This window comes from Ursus maritimus, unplaced genomic scaffold (genome assembly GCF_017311325.1).
Source record: "Ursus maritimus isolate PB19 unplaced genomic scaffold, ASM1731132v1 scaffold_11, whole genome shotgun sequence".
NCBI lineage: Eukaryota > Metazoa > Chordata > Mammalia > Carnivora > Ursidae > Ursus > Ursus maritimus.
In genome coordinates, this window is record NW_024423453.1 from 4631901 (window position 1) to 4653175 (window position 21275).

A 21275-nucleotide genomic window follows, 5' to 3' on the forward strand; every position below is an offset into this window, starting at 1 on the left:
ATAAAGCAAATTCCATCCTTTAACCTTCCTCACTGTCTCTGTCATTCCTCACACCTGGAATCTCCCACTTTTTCCTTATACATAATCTGGACCACAGTTTTGAATAATTTAGACTTCCATTATTTTTAGTATAGAAAAAGAAACTGAGATACTTGCCATCAAGCCTTGTTCTCCTGGTTTCCCTGGTTCGCCCTTAAAAAAGAATAGTGATAATTTTTATTAATGCTATAAACATTAAAAAGCAATTTCAATCTTTTTTTTTCCTCTTTCACAATACCCACCGGGGTGCATGAATGTCAAATGTACTTTTCAGGCTAACACAATGCAATAAAAAGAGAGCCAAGTTCTTTCTTCATATGCATTTTATAAACATTTTAGGATTTAATAAGATGAGTCTAGATCACAGCAGAGATTTAAGAATTATGCGAAGAATGTATTCTAAATAAAACTAGTAGGGGTGATTATATTGTAAGTCAATAAATGTTCCTAGAAAAATATTTAATTGTAATTCCAGTAACATCTCGTTTTTTAGGTTCTGTTCATGATGACATAAAGATGATGACCTGGGCCTCTATATGAGAACTTCCATATACAGGACAGAGAGACAATTGCTCTTAGTACAGGAATTAAATAATAAAATGAGCAGAGATTGATTTTGAATTTTGGTTTTCCTGGATTAATGATGGCTGAAATAACATGTTTTATTAAAATTAATAGCATATGTTAAAATACATAGAATTTTGTGTTATATCATACCACTATCATAGTTTTCTAATACTTGGATTCATACAAAATTCCTTATTATGTTTTATTGTCATATTATTATATTGATAGTCATTGGCAACAAATAGCTTTTAGGAAAACCATTCTTGTAATGTCAATAGCTATAGAAATTGTTGGACTTTAAAAATAAGTATTTCTCAGTTTGTTTTTATAAAACCTTTTTCTAATGGTTATGATGATATATAAAAATTAACTGTGAGACTATAAATCCAGTTCAATTTCTCTTTGTGGAATTAAAAAAAAAACCTGTTCATACTTCCATGTAAAAAGCTCAAATTCTTACTGAGATGAATAAACTATATTTATTTAAAGGATGACATAATTTTTCAATTATTTACAGATTGTCATACCTTACCTTTATCTTATTTCTTGAAAGTAATCTATACTTTGAATTTTCCGTAGAGTATACAATACCCAATGATCTGACTAATTTTGTACTATCAAAAAGGTTTTAACTGCTCTTCTTAGTTGAAGAAACACTCATTGTATCTTTCTTGGCAACCAGCAATTATTTGGGAAGGTTTAAATATCCCTAAAGGTGTGCTGTCTCATCATTTGGGATATCATCCCAGGAGAAGGTCAGACCTTTGAAGACAGTTTCAAGATGAAACCACTACCTTTGATGGTTCAGTGAAAGCCGTCCTAACAACTAACCAAGCATAGGTTGGGAGTCAGTCCTTCATTTCATTTGACAAATTTGCAGCCACTTTCAGAAAGGGAAATGGGGATTCCAAGAGGTGGTCTCAGAAAAGCCAGAAAGTACTCTATATTCTTACAAAGAGAATCACTCTTTGAAAAAAATATGTAAATATATGATTATAAAAATGAAATGCACCCAAACATTAATGACTATGGCTGATTTTTTTCTTTTTGGTTCTTTAGTTTGAAAAACTTTCTACTTTGTGGATAAATATTTTCATTATTTTGTACTATGAAAACACCCATGGAAATAATTTAAGTCAAAACAATAGATAAATTAATTAATTCAGCAATAAAAACTTGAATTTCAAGTCTTAAGGCCATAATATAAGTGTAAAATTTTTTACCTTTTCCATATATTTCTTTCAATTGCTGGGTGGTCTCTACCAAATCAAACCATGTATCTAGTGTCCTGTACTACTGTACTATTGACGCTTGACCAATCTTAGTAACTAAGTACTTTGATCTAAGTATTGAGATTGCTTTTAAATCATTTCTATTAATAAGCTTCACATATAAAGGACAAATGATATTCAAACCATACCTATTGATGTTTTAATCATTAATGTTACCGTTTTATTTGCATTTTTTTCTTTTTTTGATCAATTTCTCTACAAGGTAAACATTAAAAAGATTTACCTCCTTTGCTTTCCATAATTCATATGGGACTTTATTGTCTGCCACTGATCCTTTGGAGAATGTTACCAATCTCTCACCTAGATTTTCAAGCTATTCTCCCATTTAAGCCAAAGGCACTGATGTACTCTAAGGCAGTCAAGACACAAGTAAGATCAGGCATGCTCAATCATGGACTTCTCGAGGCTCACCTGAAATCCAGTTTAGTTGCCTTCTCCAGGTCTCTCTTTGTGGTTCATGTGGGTTCCTCAGGGATTGAGCGTTAAAGCGGACTCCTGTGGGCAGTGCCCTCTCTGCTTGGGGGCTTTCTATCACCCCACTTCCTGCAACTCCCTAACCCTAAGGCCCCTCCTTACCCCACTTTATCCCAGTCCTCAGCCTTTAAAACAAACAGATCCAAAATGCAACTCACGGGCACTCCTGGCATTCCACGGGGGCCATCTTTCCCTGTGTCCCCTGGAGGTCCTCTTGGGCCAGGAGGGCCTGGAGGTCCTGGAGGCCCAGCCTGTCCTTGGTCACCCTATAATGGAAAAGGGAACAGACCAACAATGACCATGAAAGATAAAGACCCAGGTCTTCTTTTCAACACTTTAAATTGGTATTATCTAATCCACATTTACACTATGAAAAGAACCAGAACAATCAGAAACATGAAGCCTGTAGGCAATTTGCCTGCCAGCAGGGAGCAAATAAATATTCATGCTGGGGGAGCTGAGTAGATGCTATTAAAATCAAAGCAGCTCAGGAACCAGCACTCTCAGCTCTTGGAAATAGTGTGTAAGTTATCACGATATTCAGAGCTGGTATAAAACTTTTGCATAACTTGATTCATGACAATGCTGCATCGGTTATATTCACCTTGTTTAATAAAATGGCTGCATTTGCGGTTGGACAAATGTGTTTACTTTTTCACAACCTATAAAATTAAACATACAATCTCTTGTCAAACTGTGCAATAATTTATAAATTACCAAAGCCAGAGAGCTTCAGAACTGGATCTACTACTGGATATAATTTCAGCTGCCTTTCTTTTTTTAATTAAGAAAAAATTAGGCATTCTAAAACATTTTACTTTGGTACTTTCGTATACATTTCGAACAAATGCAGCTCCCTAGACATAGTTTTGCTCTAGGATATTTCCAAATAAATAAATACCCCCACCCATGAGAGATAAATGGTAAAGCAACAGTAAATGGAGTAATAACTGAATGTTAAGAAGCAATCAGACTTGAGCAAGAATAAGCACTACCTTAATGAGGCGGCGTTTAATGAGCTGCTGATCAGCAGAGAGAAACCCATGATTGATTTTAGGAAACACCATCTGATCAGTCAGGTGAGGTCAAAGGTTGAAGTTCAGAGGTGAGAGAATTGGAGAATAGACATCAGAAGGCCCCAAGAAAGAAATAAAGATATACACATTAGACTTATAATGATCATTAAACAAAATGGAACTGGTGCTTGTGTCTGACATCAGACTGTCCGGCTCTTCTTGAAAGAAACATAATCCTAACATGGGATGGTGAAAACAGATTTTTAGTTAGAGAGGAATCTTTTGCATACCCATCATTTTGCGGTGGGTGTTAGGCCTCTTTAATGAAGTATATTAAAGAAGCAGGAAAGTTCCCATCACCTGCATCCCTCACACTGAGCAGAAAGTCTAGAGACAAAGCACCAGTTCAATTTCCGTCAGATTTGTCAACCAGCATAACGTGGCACGAACGCCACCGCCATTTTATAAATGCCCTAAGTCCAGAATACTGAGGATTATTTAATTGACACAGAGTGTTGGCATGCTTGCAAATTAAACCAACGAGGTGTGCCACAGTCCTAGAGAGTCACACCTGCCTCTCTTCTTTATCCTTGCTCAACTTCAATATCCTTCTCTCTTATATGTTCAAGATTCTCCTTCTCAATAGATATGTGACCTCGCTGACGTAGGTGAGGTCGCAAGGATCCAATCCCTCAGTGAGTATGGGGAAAGAGAGCAACTGGACTTGGCAAGCCAATTTAGCTGTTCTTGCTCACTCTTATGCTGATTGCGGGCTCTGACTGAGCAGCTTGGGTGCCAGCCACAAACCTTGACGGTGAGGATCTGATTACTGTGCAGAGCAGCAACTGTGGGGAAGCCTGGCAGGCCCTATGGACGTGGGACAGCACCAAAACAACACGACACAACACGTCACACAGACATCCCACTGATGGACAAACAAAACAAGCATGTACCTAATGCCACCCTGTCCTGGCTCTAAGTTGTGTCTTGTTTGACACACTGTAAAGGAAATCAGACACACAAGGCCCCAGGCAAAACATTCCTTTAATGGAAAGGCCAGATTGAGAACTCATTGTAACTTGCCCTTGTGGCAGTTACACTGGGATGCGTGTACACACTCTTAACATTTCTGGAATCTTACACACAAAATGTTAGCACAATAGGGAGATAACTGCAGACACTGTTATGAAAACAACACTAATTTCCCTCCATCGATATTCTGTTTACCCTACAACTCAGGACATACACATATTAATTCTTTTTTGGACAACAGTGAACAGAATTTTGCAGTCTGATCAGAAATATTCCTCAGAATAAATGCAGTCTGCCTCACAAAAGATAATCTTACCACCCACATATCAAAATTTCTCTCTCTAATCATATGATGATTCTCAGGTCTTTCCTGTTTCAGGAATTCCTGCAGAGGTGGTGGGTGGAAATCTGTCTCTTATAACATGCGTATTTCATGTCAGAGGGATTTACGGTCACAGTCTGCAGTAATCGCTTCTGTCACGTAACTTTTCCAAAAGAACTTGACAGTTCACACAACCCCTTGAAGCAGAAAAGTAGTTTTGAATTCCTTAACCAGGGAGAACGGGGGAGAGATATTTCAGAGACTCGTACTTCATTCACTAAATTGTACTAACTCGTATTCACAGGTATTATCAATTGGGTAGGTCTGAGAGAGAACTTTTGCCTTTGTTCTATTTCTTTTCCAATAACATGAGATATCGGAGCCTTTTATTACATTTTTTTTTCACACAGAACATGTTTATCATACAAATAAAATAAATAGCAACCACAGCTTACATGGCCTCAGATGTCTATTCCCTCCTCATTGCCCTTCCCCTCTTCTGTCCATATCTATTCTGAGGATATTTTTAGTTAAGGCCAGTAACTTTCTAGTTTTTTAAATTTTATTAATCATAGTATATTTTTCTCCTTTATTTCCCCCCTTTTTGGGATATATTTTTCTTTTTAAAAGAACCAATAAAATTATGTCTGTGGTATGAAGATATCTCTTCAGCCCTAATGCCTTTCAGTTTCATTCTTTAGAGCTGGGACTTCTCAGGAAGCAAAGCAGAGAAAATCTTATCTGTTTTGCCAAATCCTTTCTGATAAGGCTATTAAGTGTCTGGGTAATTTTGAGGTGACCTGTATCCTCTTTTTCTTCTCTCAAAGTAAAAGTCCTTGAAACATAGACGTTACCCAAATTCAGAAATGCTACAAGTTGGAAAACAGATGTGTACAATTTGCTTTTGTTTTACTATGGAATATGAGTTTAAAATGTTATTAGATGGTAATGTGCCAGCATCTTTCCATCTGTGACTCATTAGCCCTATATTACACAGTCAGAATTTTATATATAAATCTCATATTTATGTAACAAAGAACAAAAACAGATACAAATAAGAAGTCTATAAGGAATCAGAATCTTGACTAGTGGCAATAAATCATAATGTCACTTTGAACAGGATTATCTAACAAAAATAATTTAAAATTAAAAGCCTTTTAACAGCACACATGGTAGGCCTTACAAATGTTTTGAAATTTGAATGTAAAAATAAGTCACTTCTTGTACTCCTATCTGCAAATGACCAGCTTGCTCTTTGATCATATTTTCTAAATGCTCACAAAAAGCATTAGTTTTATAACTTCTCAGTTTGGTTTCCAGTGTTAACGAGATCTAAAGAGGAAAATGGATAGGTAATTCTCTCCTTGGACAGATCCTTTTCATCAAACAGAAAATCTCTATTTGAGGAAGCTGATTTTATATTCCTCAATCATCTTAACTGTAGAAAATGCTACCAGTTACATGCTTAGAGCTACATTTTAAAGATTTTATTAGTGAGTTAGGCAAAAGGACCTCAGAAGTTTATGTGTAACAGAGTAGAAAGAGACATGTGGAAGAATTCTTAAATTCTAACAAAAATCCCATGGCCTGGGCTGTAATATCCTAGAACCCTGTGCTTTTCAAACCTAGGCAATGCTTGAAGGGTACATGCCAGTGTTGGGGGGTGGTGGATAAGGGTTATTTAAAGGCAATAATAAATATGGCACATCTTCCTTAAGATTCAAGTTTGATAAACATTAAATAAATTTAAATTTTTAATGTAAAACAAACATTGTCATATTATGGGGTAGAATGTAAAATTTGTACAAATTTTTAACAATTTTAACATTTGCTGGTGGTAGAGAATCTTATCTCACAGGGGATACCTCTAGATTACAGGTAGATACTGAACTGACCCTCTCCTTCCCACGGGAGGTCCTCAGAGGATAAGTTTGAAAAGTACTGGTGCTGAATACTTATCTTTAAGTCATGGCTTTACGTGGCCATAACAGTTAGGCTCCCCGGCTGTTCACACAGAATGTACTTTTTCATTAACTACACCATTTTTTTCCCACAGTATCATTAGTCATAGTCTTTTCTAAATAAATGGAATGGACATATTTCCCTTGGTTTTACATCTTGGAAAACTTGCCTGGTACACAGATGGTTCAACTGGGTGTGGGGGAAAACTTTTGTCTCTAGAAAAACGTGGAGAAAGAGTCCAGGAATAAGCTGAAATGCTGAAATAATGTGTACAACTTTTACTCCCATATATCTTGAATTCTTAAGAAATTGGATGTACAAGATTGTAAAACTACCTTACACAACCCATTTTCCTCTTGAGAGCTTACTCAGATAACTTCATGGATCTTCCCAACATTCTGTAAAGTGGGTTACCATCTTGGACCTGTGTTTTAACATCATTTTAGGAGGAGCTCTATGTCCCTTCACTACCTTCTAAAAGCAAAGAGGCAAGCGTACCCCAAAGAAATGCTGAACAAATATTTCATAAGACATGCTTCTAACTACTTAGAAGCCATAAATTCAAGATGCTATTACTTATTGTATACTCAGTAATGGTGTTATATGATTACATTATAGTGAGAAAACTTTGTGTTTTGTCAAAAGTATTCAATAAGGCAATATTACAGCCAGGAATTTAATCCATGACTTCTAATTCCAGACTTTGTCATCATGCAGTTTATGTGTTTATAATTTCTTTCTACTTTTACACTTTGAATAATAGAAATATCAACAATTTATAAGAAGTATTTACTGAGTGCCTTCTGTACAGCATTCACTATGCTAGATGTGGGGATTGAATGGTGAGCATGACCACAAGCTCACGTGGGTCAACACCTAGCGGAGAAATGGGAAAAAATGAGCAGGCTGTAATCATATGGAGGGATGACCATTTTGGTGAAGGAGAATGGCTACAAAGTAAATAAAAGTGTACCTAATGGCAGCTTTTAGGAACCCTGGAAGACTTCCCAAGCCATGTGAATGAGGGGATGGGAGTTGGTATAGCAAGAGGAAAATTAAAGACAGAGACCCCATTTAGGAAAATGTTACAGTAGTCTAGTTGAGGGACTGTGCCCTAGAACTAGAGAAGGGACAAATCCATAACTTGAAGTAATATTAAGGAAGGAGGATTCACAGGACTTTTAGTCGGCTGAGAACAAAAGGGAGAAGGAGGAGCAATGAGTGGTCCTAGGTCTCCAGCCTGAGCAATGGAGGATGGTAGAGGAAACACTAGAAGAGAATGGGTTTTCTGGGACAGCTAGGTGGTTGACACCAGCAAGTGTCAAATATAAGGAAAACTTCCTAAACTACACATACTGAAAAAGGCCCCATTTGTTGTGTATAATCTCATAAGGCACTCCACGGGTGGTTGTAGCGTTTGCTAAAGACGTACAGCTAAGAAAGGCCGACAGAAGATGAGAGCCTATGAAAAGAGGTAAGATTCCTAAAGAAAGGCTCTCCTGTCCAGAGGCAACCAGAGAAATGTAGACACAGGGAACAGGGAGCAAAAATAAAACAGCCTTGCAGTCTGGGAGACTGCACAAAAATAAAATTGTGTCAGTGTTATTTATATAAATTTAGCTATCATCAAATCAGAACAATTCTCCTGAAGTGAATGTCAAGAGAACAGTCCTGTCTTAGGGGTTCTTCACAATAAAGATAATAATGATGATGACGGTAATGCTAGTGGCCAGTATTCACATGATCCACACTATGTCAACTCCTTTAATCCTCACAACAACCATTTGCCAGATGAGGCATTTGAGGCACGAAGTGGTTAAGGGTTTTGCTCACCAAGATTCACACACTGGCCATCTGCTCCAGAGTCTATGCTCTTCATCATCACACTTTCCATGAATCTTTCATAGTTCCTGAATTTCTTTCCCATGTATTCATTCATGGACAAGGAGAATTTAAAGCATCCTACTGGGAACAAGGCAATATTTGGACATTGAGATGAGGAAGCCTTATCCCAGGCTTAATGGAACATAGAGGGTAACCAAGAAAGGCAGATGGTAAACAAGCAATTATAAATGTGGCTGAGGTCTCTTTTGAGATATATATGTACACACATATGTACACACACATTCACACACACTCTTTTTCTCATATATTTTTTCCCATTCCTTTGCCCCTCAGTCAAGTTCTTAGTTGACGATCTACTATTGCCTCAGAAGAGGTATAGGGAGGCAGGGTGGAAAACAAAACTTGTCTACCAACATGTCTAGAAACCAGAAATATCTAGGAAGACACTCCCTTAAACCGGAAGAAAAGAAATAGGTCTGTGGTCCCTAAGAGCAGAGGGAGCCTAAGCCCTTCTTCCCAGCGGCACTTCCAGGAAGCAATACTACCTTGAAGAAAAATGGCCATGTGACAAGTCTGGATGCAGGACACCAGGGGCAGCCTTGCAAAAGATTCCCCCGTATTAAGCACTGCACAGAAGCAGCAGAAATGTTCCCATGCCCTATCGATGCAGCAGCGACACACTGGATGTGAAGGCCCGTGCAGGTCACTCAAGCCACGCTGGCTTCTCAGCAGCAAACTGTGTGGACTGATGACCAAAGACCAGGTGCCCCTCAATTTCCACCCCAAACCTTTGGATACTACAAGACCTCAGAAGTGTGAATCAGTACAAAAGGAGGAGGAAAGTGTGGAAATCCCAGGAAAAGTGATGTCTGGTTTTTTTGTCAGCCCAGAGGAGGGAGGATGCAGCTTCAGAAATCAAGGATTCAGATTTGGAAATCAGATTCAAAAATTAAATTATTATGGAAAATTAAGTCATATTGCTTATTCACCCGAGTTTTTGGATTGAAAATCATACCTCAAAAGTGAATATGATGACTGTTAACAAAACAAAAATTATGAGAGTGCACAGAAAGTGACCTAATCCAGGTCAGCGGGTCAGGCAGGACTGCCCCAAGGAAGTAGTATTGAAGTTAAGACTTGCAGCACAGAAACGCCACATGGACCCTCAGTGTCTGGTCACTCTCTAAGGGCACTGATATCTTTCCTTCGATAGTATCACCAAGGTGAATACAAAAACGAAAGAGAAAATATATTTTTCTTTTCCAAAGAGATACTGAACATACACTTGGAATACAAAGGTTGGGTCCTGTTTTAGGTATTCCCTTGAGATCTAGGTGTCATTCTCCATTTGGGGAAGGTTAGGATAAGGGCAGTGGCGATGGCTATGGGGTGTAGGATTCCTGTGGGAGGTCCAATTGATGAGAACGAGAGCGAGATTAACTAAAATATTCATTCCTTTGTATAATAAATGTCTCTTAAGTACATTCTACATGCCAATTACTGTGGGGAAAAAAGCTGTGGGGGTTTAAATCTAGTGGAGAGGGGAGGTTATCACAAGAATACCAATTTAAATGGAAAATATACTATACTAGTGCTGTAATTAGAAAGGCAGACAGCAGGCTATTTAAACACATTCTGATTGGGAAATGGAATAAGGCTCCTGAAAAGATGGTATTTGAGCCATGGGAGGAAGGATGGATAGGACAAAGGTATTTGAGGAGGGATGTGGATTTGGGCTTGGGAAGAAGGTATTCCATTCTGATGTACAGTGAGCAAAGAGGTGGAAAGTGGGGATTGCTGGTAAGTTGAGTTTGGTCGGGGTGAAGCACATACTTTTTAGGGAAGAGCCTGGAGAAGTTGATAAGGTATAGATGGGCAGGTCTTCAAGGGAGCTCAAAGAGGGAAGTAATGGGAAGCCACAGAGATATTTACAAAATGAAGGTGCCATGGCATATGTAGGTTTGGGGGAGACAACCTGGTAAAATTAAGAAGAATAGATTAAAAATCAAAATATAGTTCATGATCCCTTATCTGCAATTTCCAAAATCTAATTCAAAGTCCCTGAAAATAACATTTCTTCATAAGTTTAACTAAAGGTTTTCTACGTTGGCAGCAAACTCATTTGGTGGCAAAAACTTATTTGAACAGATGTGAGGCTATTTATGGTCACTAATAATTCTTCTTAGTGTGAACATGCATGTGTTTCACTGCAGAAATTGATGGTTTGATTACAGGGAGCCTCAGGCCTCTCTAAGTGTGTCAAACAATATGCAATGTATGAGTAATATGAACTGTCTAATGTCTAACAACTAAATTATGAAATACATTTGACTCTGAGGGTTTCGAAAAAGGATTGTGAACTTGTTCCAAAGTTGATGACAAAGATTCCCTTAACAGAATTAAAAATTATAGAAAGAATAGTAAGATTTAAAGTTAAGGCAATAAATTTAGTTTTGAACAAGAAAATTGGTTAACATAGGCTAGTCTGGCAAATGCCCTGTCTAAACAAATGGCAATCTGAATCATATATTATAATTTAAACCAGTTTATAGTAATTAAAGTCACATTTACTTTTATGATTTCAATTTTATATGTTAATCAGAACTATCCTAATCAATTGCTATCTAGTATATCTTTTAATTGATTGCTTTAATGAATAAATAAGCACATTATAACTAGCATATGTTTTGCAAGTAATTGTGAAAAAAAAAAGACCTGTGAAAATGTTGCTCTTTTAGGAAATTAAAAAAAAAAAACCCTCCAGAAGTCTTGTTTAGAACATTATTTGATTACCAAACACTGCATAATGATTTACTTAACAACCTCCATTTAATAATAATAATAATAATAATAATAATAATGCAAAAGTAAGCTTACATTCCACCCCATCAGAATTTCATGCAATTTGCATCTGAAATACAAATTCTTAATTATGGAGCCCAAATTTAATTAATTTTAATTTTCAAGGAATCCTCCCTCTAGTATGGTATAGCATCATGATAGCGTGCAATAAAATATTTTACATTTATTCTTCTGTAAAAACCAAGGGTGTTTTGTAGTTGAGGGTGCCAGGTAAAGGACTCAACATGAATATACTCTATCCATGTTCTGAAAGGAAACAGTCTATACTGGGGAGAGGAGCACAGCATGTTTCAGGAAAGGACAGTGCCAAAAAAAGATAGAGGATTCATTAGCAGACAGGGCACCTTATACTGAAGGGAAAATAAGCATTTGACCAATAGTCTGTGAGAAAAATTCAACTTTTTTTGCAATATTCATTCTGGAATAAAAATCAGAAGTGTCTTGTTGGTCCCTAAAAACTCTAGTGTCTGGCTTAATGGTATTTGCTAAACTTCCTTTGTGTGATATTAGATTGAGTTGACTCTAAAATTCATTTGGCATGCTCCCTGGATGGTAGTCTCTTTTCTCCTTCCCACAAAAGAGGTAGAAGGCTGGAAGGCAGCCTATCAAAGAGCTGATGAGAGTCCCAAGGGGCTCAGTTACAATGAGTGGAGAGTTACCCTTGTATTTCCTGTTCCACCTCTGAAGGTCATTATCTCCCATAAATAAATTTAAGCCCACAGCAAATATCTGATAGTCCTTTGGGATAATAGAGCTCTTCAAAATGATCTAGCACCAAAAAAGATAATAGAGTACTTGGGCAAGTTCACCAGAGAGTAATGTTACTTTGATGAGGGAACAAAACTGAGGCAAGCTGAGGACAAGGCAGAAGCTGACACCCTACAACCCCCCACCCCCCTAGGGATGTATGTGACATTCCTCAGGCACTCCTGGCTGCCCTAAAGGAAAAACAGTTAACTAATAGAGATCACAATCTTGCAAGACCTGAGTCTCCCTCAGTTTACAAACGTTTTAGCAATCTACAAGAACAAAGCATTTCTATCAATGGTCTACTTTCCAGAAGGGAATGTAAATACAATTAAATGTCCTTATACCCTGCAGCCCATGGACAGATACTTGCAGTGTAAAGTTCCTCCAGGAATCTCCCAACTATCTTAATGTTAATGTCTTACTAGAGGGGTAAACAAACTTAACTTGACAATGGCAAGACCTCTGGGTATCCTGTGAATCTTCTTTAACATATGAAAATTCAGCATCCCTGAAATTTTCCTTACCTCCCTTTTCCTGACCTCCCCTAACCGCACAGCCACCCCTCACAACCCGGGGCAGCAGCTCTTTCTGCCACGGGTCCTGTCCCCGTGCTTTAATAAACCACCATTCTGCACCAAAGACGTCTCAAGAATTCTTTCTTGGTTGTCGGCTCTGGACTCCACCCCACTGAACCTCACCTATATTCCCAAACTACATCAACTTGAAGTAGAACTACTCTAGATACCTTCCTCCACTAGTCCTCTTCTAGATACCTTCCAAACTGGTCCTGTTCTCTAATGTCCTCCTTTAGTCTACATCCTAAATTTTTAGTGTTTTCCCAAGGGCTGTTCATTTACATAAAACTGGACTGTGACTTGAAAGCATCCCTGAAATTTTCAGGTTTCCACACCAGACTAAAATACTGTTTGCAATTTAGAACATGTTTGAATGCCCTATAGTTACCTTTGTCTTTGGTGTCACTTGTACATATGGAGTAAACTCAAATGACTGTAAGGACCAGGCCGATGACATAGATCAAAGAACAGGTTTATGACAAAGAGAAGTGGGTGGACTTAGCTGAAAGGAGACAACCCAGGGCTAAAAGGCAACAATGAAGACTCAATTGATTCTGCCTCAGGGGAAAGCAGACTTGGGGCTGCTACATCTTCACGGGCTTCAAGAGAAGCCAGAAATCCAAGGATTCTGTTTTAAATGAATGCTTCAGATACTAAATGTTTGTAACGAATTCAAATTTACTTTAAAAAAAATTATAGTCCAGGGGCGCCTGCGTGGCACAGCGGTTAAGTGCCTGCCTTCGGCTCAGGGCGTGATCCCGGCGTTATGGGATCGAGCCCCACATCAGGCTCCTCTGCTGGGAGCCTGCTCTTCCTCTCCCACTCCCCCTGCTTGTGTTCCCTCTCTCGCTGGCTGTGTCTATCTCTGTCAAATAAATAAATAAAATCTTTTTTAAAAAAATTATAGTCCAAACAGAAATACATTTGAAGGGAGGATTTGGCCCACAGAACACCAGTTAAAGGTCTCTGATCTAGTCCTTTTGAATGTTGAATTAGAAACAAGACAAGTGTAGAAAGGCTTTGCTTCAGAAAGGAAATAATCGACTGAAGGAACTTTATTTTGTTGTATTAGCATTTGAAGAAAGGGTTACAAGTTCTCATTGCCTCAATCACATGTTGTAATTCAGAGTACTGGTTCTTAAATCATAAAACCTTCAAAATGTGGTTGTTACACAGGACCTCTAGGAGGAAGAACAGAACAAGGTATACTTCCTTTTTGAAAAGGAAGTACTGCATCCCATAGTGATGGATCCATCTGGGAGGAGTCCCATGATTTGAGCTCCTAATGAAAGAGGCTGTTGTAATCTATGTGAGAGTTATGGGTTCTTTGGGAATCTCAGAATAGAATTTCCTGACTTCTGTGAAATTAAATCTAAACTTTATAATGATATGGATATTGGAAATCATAATATGAACTACTTTTTGGTTTTAATTTCCTGGCTGTGGTTGATGATAATGTTATTTAATGAAATGCAGTACACTTTTAATCCTGAGTTGTAACATACTATAATGCTTATTATATTTAATTTTTAAAAGTGGTATATATTTGCACATACAATTTAGTTGAAACCTCTACACTGATCGTATTTAAACGTTTTTTACCTCAAATTTCTTTTTTACCTCCCAATTTCAAATATCTAGATAATAATATGTCAGCCAAAAATGTTAAGCATAGATATTAACTTGTCTTGGAAAGTTACTGAAAATGAGGGCTCAAAATAAGCGGTAGCTGCAGTTTCTGACAGGGTCAATTCTCTATTTAAATGTACTTAATATTGCAACTATCAAAGGAATTTGCCATATACAACAGAAGCAAGATTTTTTTTCTTCCTATGATTAGAAGACTTAATTCAAAGTGTAACATGGTCTTTTATTTTAATAAACATTTAATGAAATATTTGCCTTATTTGCCAGTAAAGAAAAAAGAAGAAGAAAAAAAAAGCAACAGTGAATAACCGTCTTCTGTATTTGAGCACATGAAGTGATGATATCACACATAAGTAAGACCAAGGGAAAATATTTCTCTGATGTCTTAGACGATCTGAAAGCAATAGCCCAGGCTCCAAAACACAAACATATTTCATAGGTCTTATTTTTTTCTTCAATGGGTCTTCAATTTCAGCACCCACAAGGAGCAAAGTTTACATTTTAAGAACCAGGTGTCATCTGGTTTACTCAGATAAGTAACCAGTTCTGCCACTTCATCAGCTACAACTTTTATGATTCCCATATGTAGCTAAAAAATTACAGGATGTGTGCCTATCATATCATTATTGAAATTAAATTACTTATTTACACATAAGGCACTGTCAACCTTTCTCCTTTTGTGATAAGGGATATTAGTGATTATAGAACACAAAAGTGAGGAAGAATAATTTATCATTTTCCAGTACTGGGATGAAGCTTCTTAACATTAATAGTACAATTATCTGTATTTCTTGACTTATGAAATGGGAAAATTATTAAAATGGCACAAAAAATGTTACTAAGAAAAAAATATATTTTCAAAGTAACTACCACAATCAGCTTTTCCAAGGCATCATTATCCAATTTGTGAATTACTGGGCACCTAATTTCCCTTCCACTCTTCTATTCTTTGTAAGTTTTCATTTGTTATGATGAACATAATTAAATGTAAGGAAAGAAAGAAAAAAGGAAGGAAAAGTCAAACTGAGGATTAATACAAGAAAGTGGCATGGAACATTTAAATTTGTGTCAGGAGCACTAAGATCCCACTGATTGGGAAAAAAACTAAGGGCAAAATGAACATTTTTAGTTGGAATCAGAAAAAGAATAATAAAAGAATAGACTTTTACCCCCTCTTTGGTCAACTGAGAGTAAAACATTAATAGTTGATAGAAGAAAGCAACAGCAACCAGTTCCTATATACCTTCTAAATCTCTCTCAAACAGAAAAATGTACAGATATTTTGATTAAAAACTGGCATTCATGTTGGTAGTATAAAACACCAAAAAAGTGAGGAGACTATAAGTGAAAACTTTGGGAATCTAAATCAGTCTGAAGATGGCTTTCAAAATACTGAGCATTTGCCACAAAAATTATAAAACCAAACGGATAATTTTTCAGGAACGTGAATTGTAGAAGTAATAGAAGAAAAAGCAAGGAAGAAGATAAATCCTGCATAATATAGACAGATTGGTAAAATTTTATTGACTTAAGTCAAGACTAGAATAAATCATTAAAAGGTTTGTTGGTGAAATTTTGCAAAAAAAAAAGGTGCTGTTTTAAAATATTTTATTTCCTTTTTCAAATAGGTAAAATAATAGATGGATACACATATATAATCAGATTACAGCAAGAGGTATGTCCAGGTTTCTTATATCATCCTTAGATACTGAATTGAGAAACGTAACTAAAAGTCAATAAAAATAGCGAATTTATAACCAGTTGAACAGTTCACTTACATAATACTGCTTAATTGGTCACGTAGTTCCTGTTCTGAGTCCTGATCCATTCAACATTTAACATTTGTATCAATGAATTAGATTAGTCTTCCCAAACTTTGTGTCTGAGAACAATTTCTCTCTCTCTCTCTCTCTCTCTCTCTCTCTCTTTCTCTCATCTGTTTTTATATCTATGCCTCAGATCTCTAGAAAATGAGACCGGAAAGAGACGTAATATTTGTTGAATGGCAGAATCAAAACCCCAGAGAGAATCTCAACAGGATAGAGTGTACTAATACTATGGAAATAAAAGTGAGGAATAGTGTTTGGAGCCAATAAACAAGCTATATAAAAACACAATTGAGGAGCTAAGGGTTAGTGACAGTGAGAAAAAAGACTTTGGAATTTAAGTTGATAATAAACATATGCATTAATATATGATACGACTGCCAATGTTGTTTAAAGCTACTCTAATTGCAGGCTATACTAACGTAAACAGAAGCAGGTAGGCTACCTCCCACTTAACCAAACTGCATTAATGTGTTTAGTTTCTGGCCATTACCCTTTAAGGAGGACACAGACAGGAACATATGCAGAGAATAACCAAGACAGTAAGAAAGCACATAATTGTCATGTGAGGAATGGATAAAGGAGCTGGGGCTGGAGCAGGGGAGGATGAAACAGGATATAAGGGCTGCTTTAAATAGGTTCAGAACTGCACGTGGAGCAGAATCGCCTCCACGCGGCAAGGCCCGCTGTAGTGCATGAAGGTTTGGATGAGAAGGGCTTTGGGGTTCATTTTAACCGTAAGCTTCATTCACTGTTTCTATAAAATCACAGAAGGGTTGTCGTGTGGAAGAGGAATTAGTTCAGAAGGCAGGACTAAAACTAAACGTAGAGGAAGTAGAGAACAGCACATGTTGATACAAAAGAACAAATATCTGTTGAATAAATGATTTAATTACTTTGTAATATTTAGAACTGTCTATAATTAGTGGTGTACCTTCTAATATTCAGAATTGTCTGTAATTATTAATCTGCTTTGGAAGAGAGTGAGTGAGCTCCTTGCCACTGGCGGTGTTTGAATAAAACTCAAGAACCATGAGCTTAGCATACCCTATAGAAGTTTTTAGGCAATTGGCTGGCTACGAAATGGGTTTATTTCATAGTTATAAGATAAAATTTGATGTAGCAGCAAGTGAAATCTGTTAGCCATATCGTCTGCCTCCTCAGCACCTTTTTAAAATTGAACAATCAAGATTTATCTAGAAACCCTTTCTGGCATTGGCAAAAGATTTATCATTCTAAAAAAAAGCAAATTTTTAGTTCCTATACTATCTAACAGTTAAAAACACTATAAGAAACAACTGTTTCAAATGCATACAACTCTTTTCTATAAAAAGAAATAGAATCTATCTTATAGGACCCTTTTAATGCCATTTAAAAAAATCTTCTGGACCACACCCTCAAATTGTGCATTTGTTGCACTCAGAAAAATCAGGTTTCAATTTAATTTTGTATCAAGGAGGACACCGGGAAAAATAGATCAAATAATACTCGCCCAAATTAGTTCCTTTTCTAAAGATTTGTCAGTATAGCTATAAAGGGCAATTCCAAACAATTCATGGACTTGTTTTTTATTAGTGTGCATCAAGACTATTTTGTTAGAAATGCTATAAGGGGAAACGTTTCCATTAATCCAACTCTGCAACCACAACGCCAAAAACCCAGAAAATATACACAGTGCCTTAAAATAAGAATATTTCTAGAAGCACACTAACATCATAAAGGAAATTATTTGGGTCCAATAAAAAAACATATGAAACTAGGTTTATATTATGATTTTAAATATCTACAAATTTCAGCTACAACTTATATAGATGTCTAACCTATATGATCTTCAGTAATAAACCAATATCTATACTTTCAAGGAAAAAAAAAAGGAAATTCTAAAATTTGGGGCCAGATTTTTCCTTAAAGGAGTGACGCTGATGTGCAAGCCTTCAGTCTGTGTTATTTCTAATTTTAAACATCTAAAACTAAAGGACTAAAATTTATCTTTTCACTATTAATTTGCATATTATTTAATTACTATTCAATACCATATACAACTGGGGTAACTTTGAAAATTTTCTGTTATTCTACAATTCATACTTCAACAAAATTCTTAAAGATAGCATAAATTATATTGACATCTTGATTAAAAAAATACAAAGTTTGAACTAGTATTAAGATTTTTCATTTGAATATAGCTGACACACCATGTTATATTAGTTTCAGGTGTACAACATGATTTTTTTTTTTAAGATTTTATTTATTTATTTGTCAGAGAGAGAGAGAGCACAAGCAGGGGTTGCGGCAGGCAGAGGGAGAAGCAGGCTCCCTGATGAGCAAGGAGCCTGATGTGGGACTCGATCCCAGGACCCTGGGATCATGACCTGAGCTGAAGGCAGACGCTTAACCGACTGAGCCACCCAGGGATCCCTCAGCTATGCTTTTTAATTAAAAAAAATTTATATGAAATTGCCCAAAACTAAAATGTTAGCAACTAATTTGGGAAAGACAAAATTTATCTCCTCTCAGAATCTGGTCCTCAAGCTACCAGTTTGTAGCCTCTCATCTACCTCATGAGAATTATTACTTCAAAACATAGAGGGAAGTCGCACAAAATAGTGTATATATTTCAAAAATAAGGAAAAATAAAGACATTGAATTCCTTCCCCGCTACAACCAATGGTGTTACTCGCTACCTTAAAAAGAAATCCCGTATAAATTGTGACAGTTTCTCAAACTACAACCCTGTTGGCACATGCCATTTCATTTGACACATTCTAAAAATCTTGAGTTATTATAACAGTTACTGTATAAAATTCAGGGTAGATACCATGACTCAAACTTTGCATTCTTCTCTGACACATTTTATTAGAAAGACAGGGCTCCAAAGTGGAAGTAATACTACAGACCAGTATAGAGTTACAGCATTAACGTTCGACATTGTGCTGGTGACATAGCACGCTTTCTCTATTTCGATTTTGTTTGACTTTTCTGCCTCAAAGTGTAAAATGAAGGGTGAAGTTGTAAATCTCTACATTAATTTTCTGAACAAATCTGAAACGTCTAATAGATCTCCAGATATTTCCCTCTTCCTGTAACTCTTCAAAATTAATTTCCTTTTATAATATTATTGAATAATTGTGAAAGACTACTAAACAAAAGTTTGCAAGACTGAAAAGTAATTTTGTACTAAGCAAAAAAAGACAACACAAATGGCTTTATTAAAAAATGGCTTTATAAGGTTATAATCTAAAATTTCCCAACACTGAAGATTCTTTAGAAACTTCACTTTGTCAAAATCAAAATAATGTGTGTTTATCTATACCAGAAAATGAAAGTGGTGAGTGTAGGGGTGAAGTTTTCAATTTAAATAGAATAGTTATCTACTTGGCAGTGAAAGGATAACATATAATTAAAAGGTAAAATATTCCTTACTATTGTTTTCATCATCAAAATATACTGTTATGTAGATTATAAAGACTTTAAACAATAAAGACATAATATCAAGGAAATGTTTAAAAAATCAATAACAATGGTTAATTTGTAGCTAGCAGCTTTTTACCATATGATGGATAACAGCTATACTAATAAAGACAAAATAGTTTCCGATTTTCAAAACACCTGATCAAACTATACTAATGATTTACAATCTTTCCAATGTTTACTTTCTCAAAGAACAGTTCAGTGGGATAAAAAATAAATCAAGAGTAAGGAAGAATCAGGACTGAAAAATTACAAGGTGCAGCTTTAACTTACATTAAATGCAAATAATATATTTGAGTCCCTTTCCTATCAAAAAGTTTATATCCATAAAAGGAAATTCTGATGCTGACATTCTAGAACCTTATGACTTCCTCAACTACTAAGAAATATAAGGAAGTGAGATAGCTAAGAAAATGCTGCTAGGTTCTGAGCTAGGTCTCAAACTTTTCTCTGATATTCAAGTCAAGGCAAGTATTTGTCAAATAATTAATTAATTGGTATTAAGCAAAAAAGCTTAAGCTTAATCAGTAGACTCCACTACAACATCAAAGCCAATTTTTGATGTGCTAGTCAAGAACTGTCGTCATGATGGTTTTCTTCTTACTTTGTAAAGGAACACTGAGGACAGTTTTCCTTGCAGGCTAAGACATGCAGGAAGAAAAACTAAGCATTAAATTATTAAGAGTTAATTTTTATTCTCTTTAAACAATTCTGCAATGCTACACTGAATAGAAAGGTAATTTTTAAAAAGGAGTTAAGGAAGATATTCAATTTAATCCAATAAAACTTCACAGATTGCTTTGAATGTTTGACCTTCCTTCCTTCCTTTTCTCTTTTTTCTTTCTTTCTTTCTTTCTTTCTTTCTTTCTTTCTTTCTTTCTTTCTTTCTTTCTTTCTTTCTTTCTTTCTTTTTCTTTCTTTCTTTCTTTCTTTCTTTCTTTCTTCTTTCTTCTTTCTTTTCTTTCTTTCTTTCTTTCTTTCTTTCTTTCTTTCTTTCTTTCTTTCTTTCTTCTTTCTTTTCTTTCTTTCTTCCTACAATACTTTGCCTATACTCTCTATGCTGTACTTTTTATCTCCGTGACTTATTTATTTTATAATTGGAAGTCTGTACCTCTTAATCCTCCGTATCTATTTTGCCCAACCCCCCCAACCCCCGGCCCCTCCCCTCTGGCAACCATCTGTTTGTTCTCTGTATTTAAGAGTCTGCTTGTTTTTGTTGCTGTTTGTTTGTTCCTTTGTTTTGTTTTTTAGATTCCACATATAAGCATAATCATATGATATTTTTTTTTCTGGCTTATTTCACTTAACATAAGACCCTCTAGGTCTATCCATGTTGTCACAAATGGCAAGATTTCACTCTTCCTTTTGGCTGAGTAATACATGTACATTGTGTGTATATATATATATATGCACATTGTGTATATATGTATATTTGCACATCTTCTTTATCCATTCTTCTATTGATGGACACTTAAGTTGCTTCCATATCTTGGCTACTGTAAATAATGCTGCAATAAGCAGAGGGGTGCATGTATCTTTTTGAATTAGTGTTTTCATTTTCTTTGGGTAAATACCCAGTAGTAGAATTACTGAATCAT

At 36.1% G+C, this 21275-nt stretch overlaps 1 protein-coding gene across 1 annotated transcript in view; it reads right to left on the reverse strand.

The window, feature by feature from the left end:
* COL25A1 (collagen type XXV alpha 1 chain) overlaps positions 1-21275 on the reverse strand; it is a 425657-nt gene that overhangs the window by 103195 nt on the left and 301187 nt on the right. Inside the window, exons 8-10 of the mRNA XM_008689416.1 lie at positions 4196-4255; positions 2531-2638; positions 157-192 (exon numbers count right to left, since the gene is read on the reverse strand). Of these exons, the coding sequence (XP_008687638.1) occupies positions 157-192; positions 2531-2638; positions 4196-4255 (204 nt within the window). The remainder of the gene's footprint in view (positions 1-156; positions 193-2530; positions 2639-4195; positions 4256-21275) is intronic.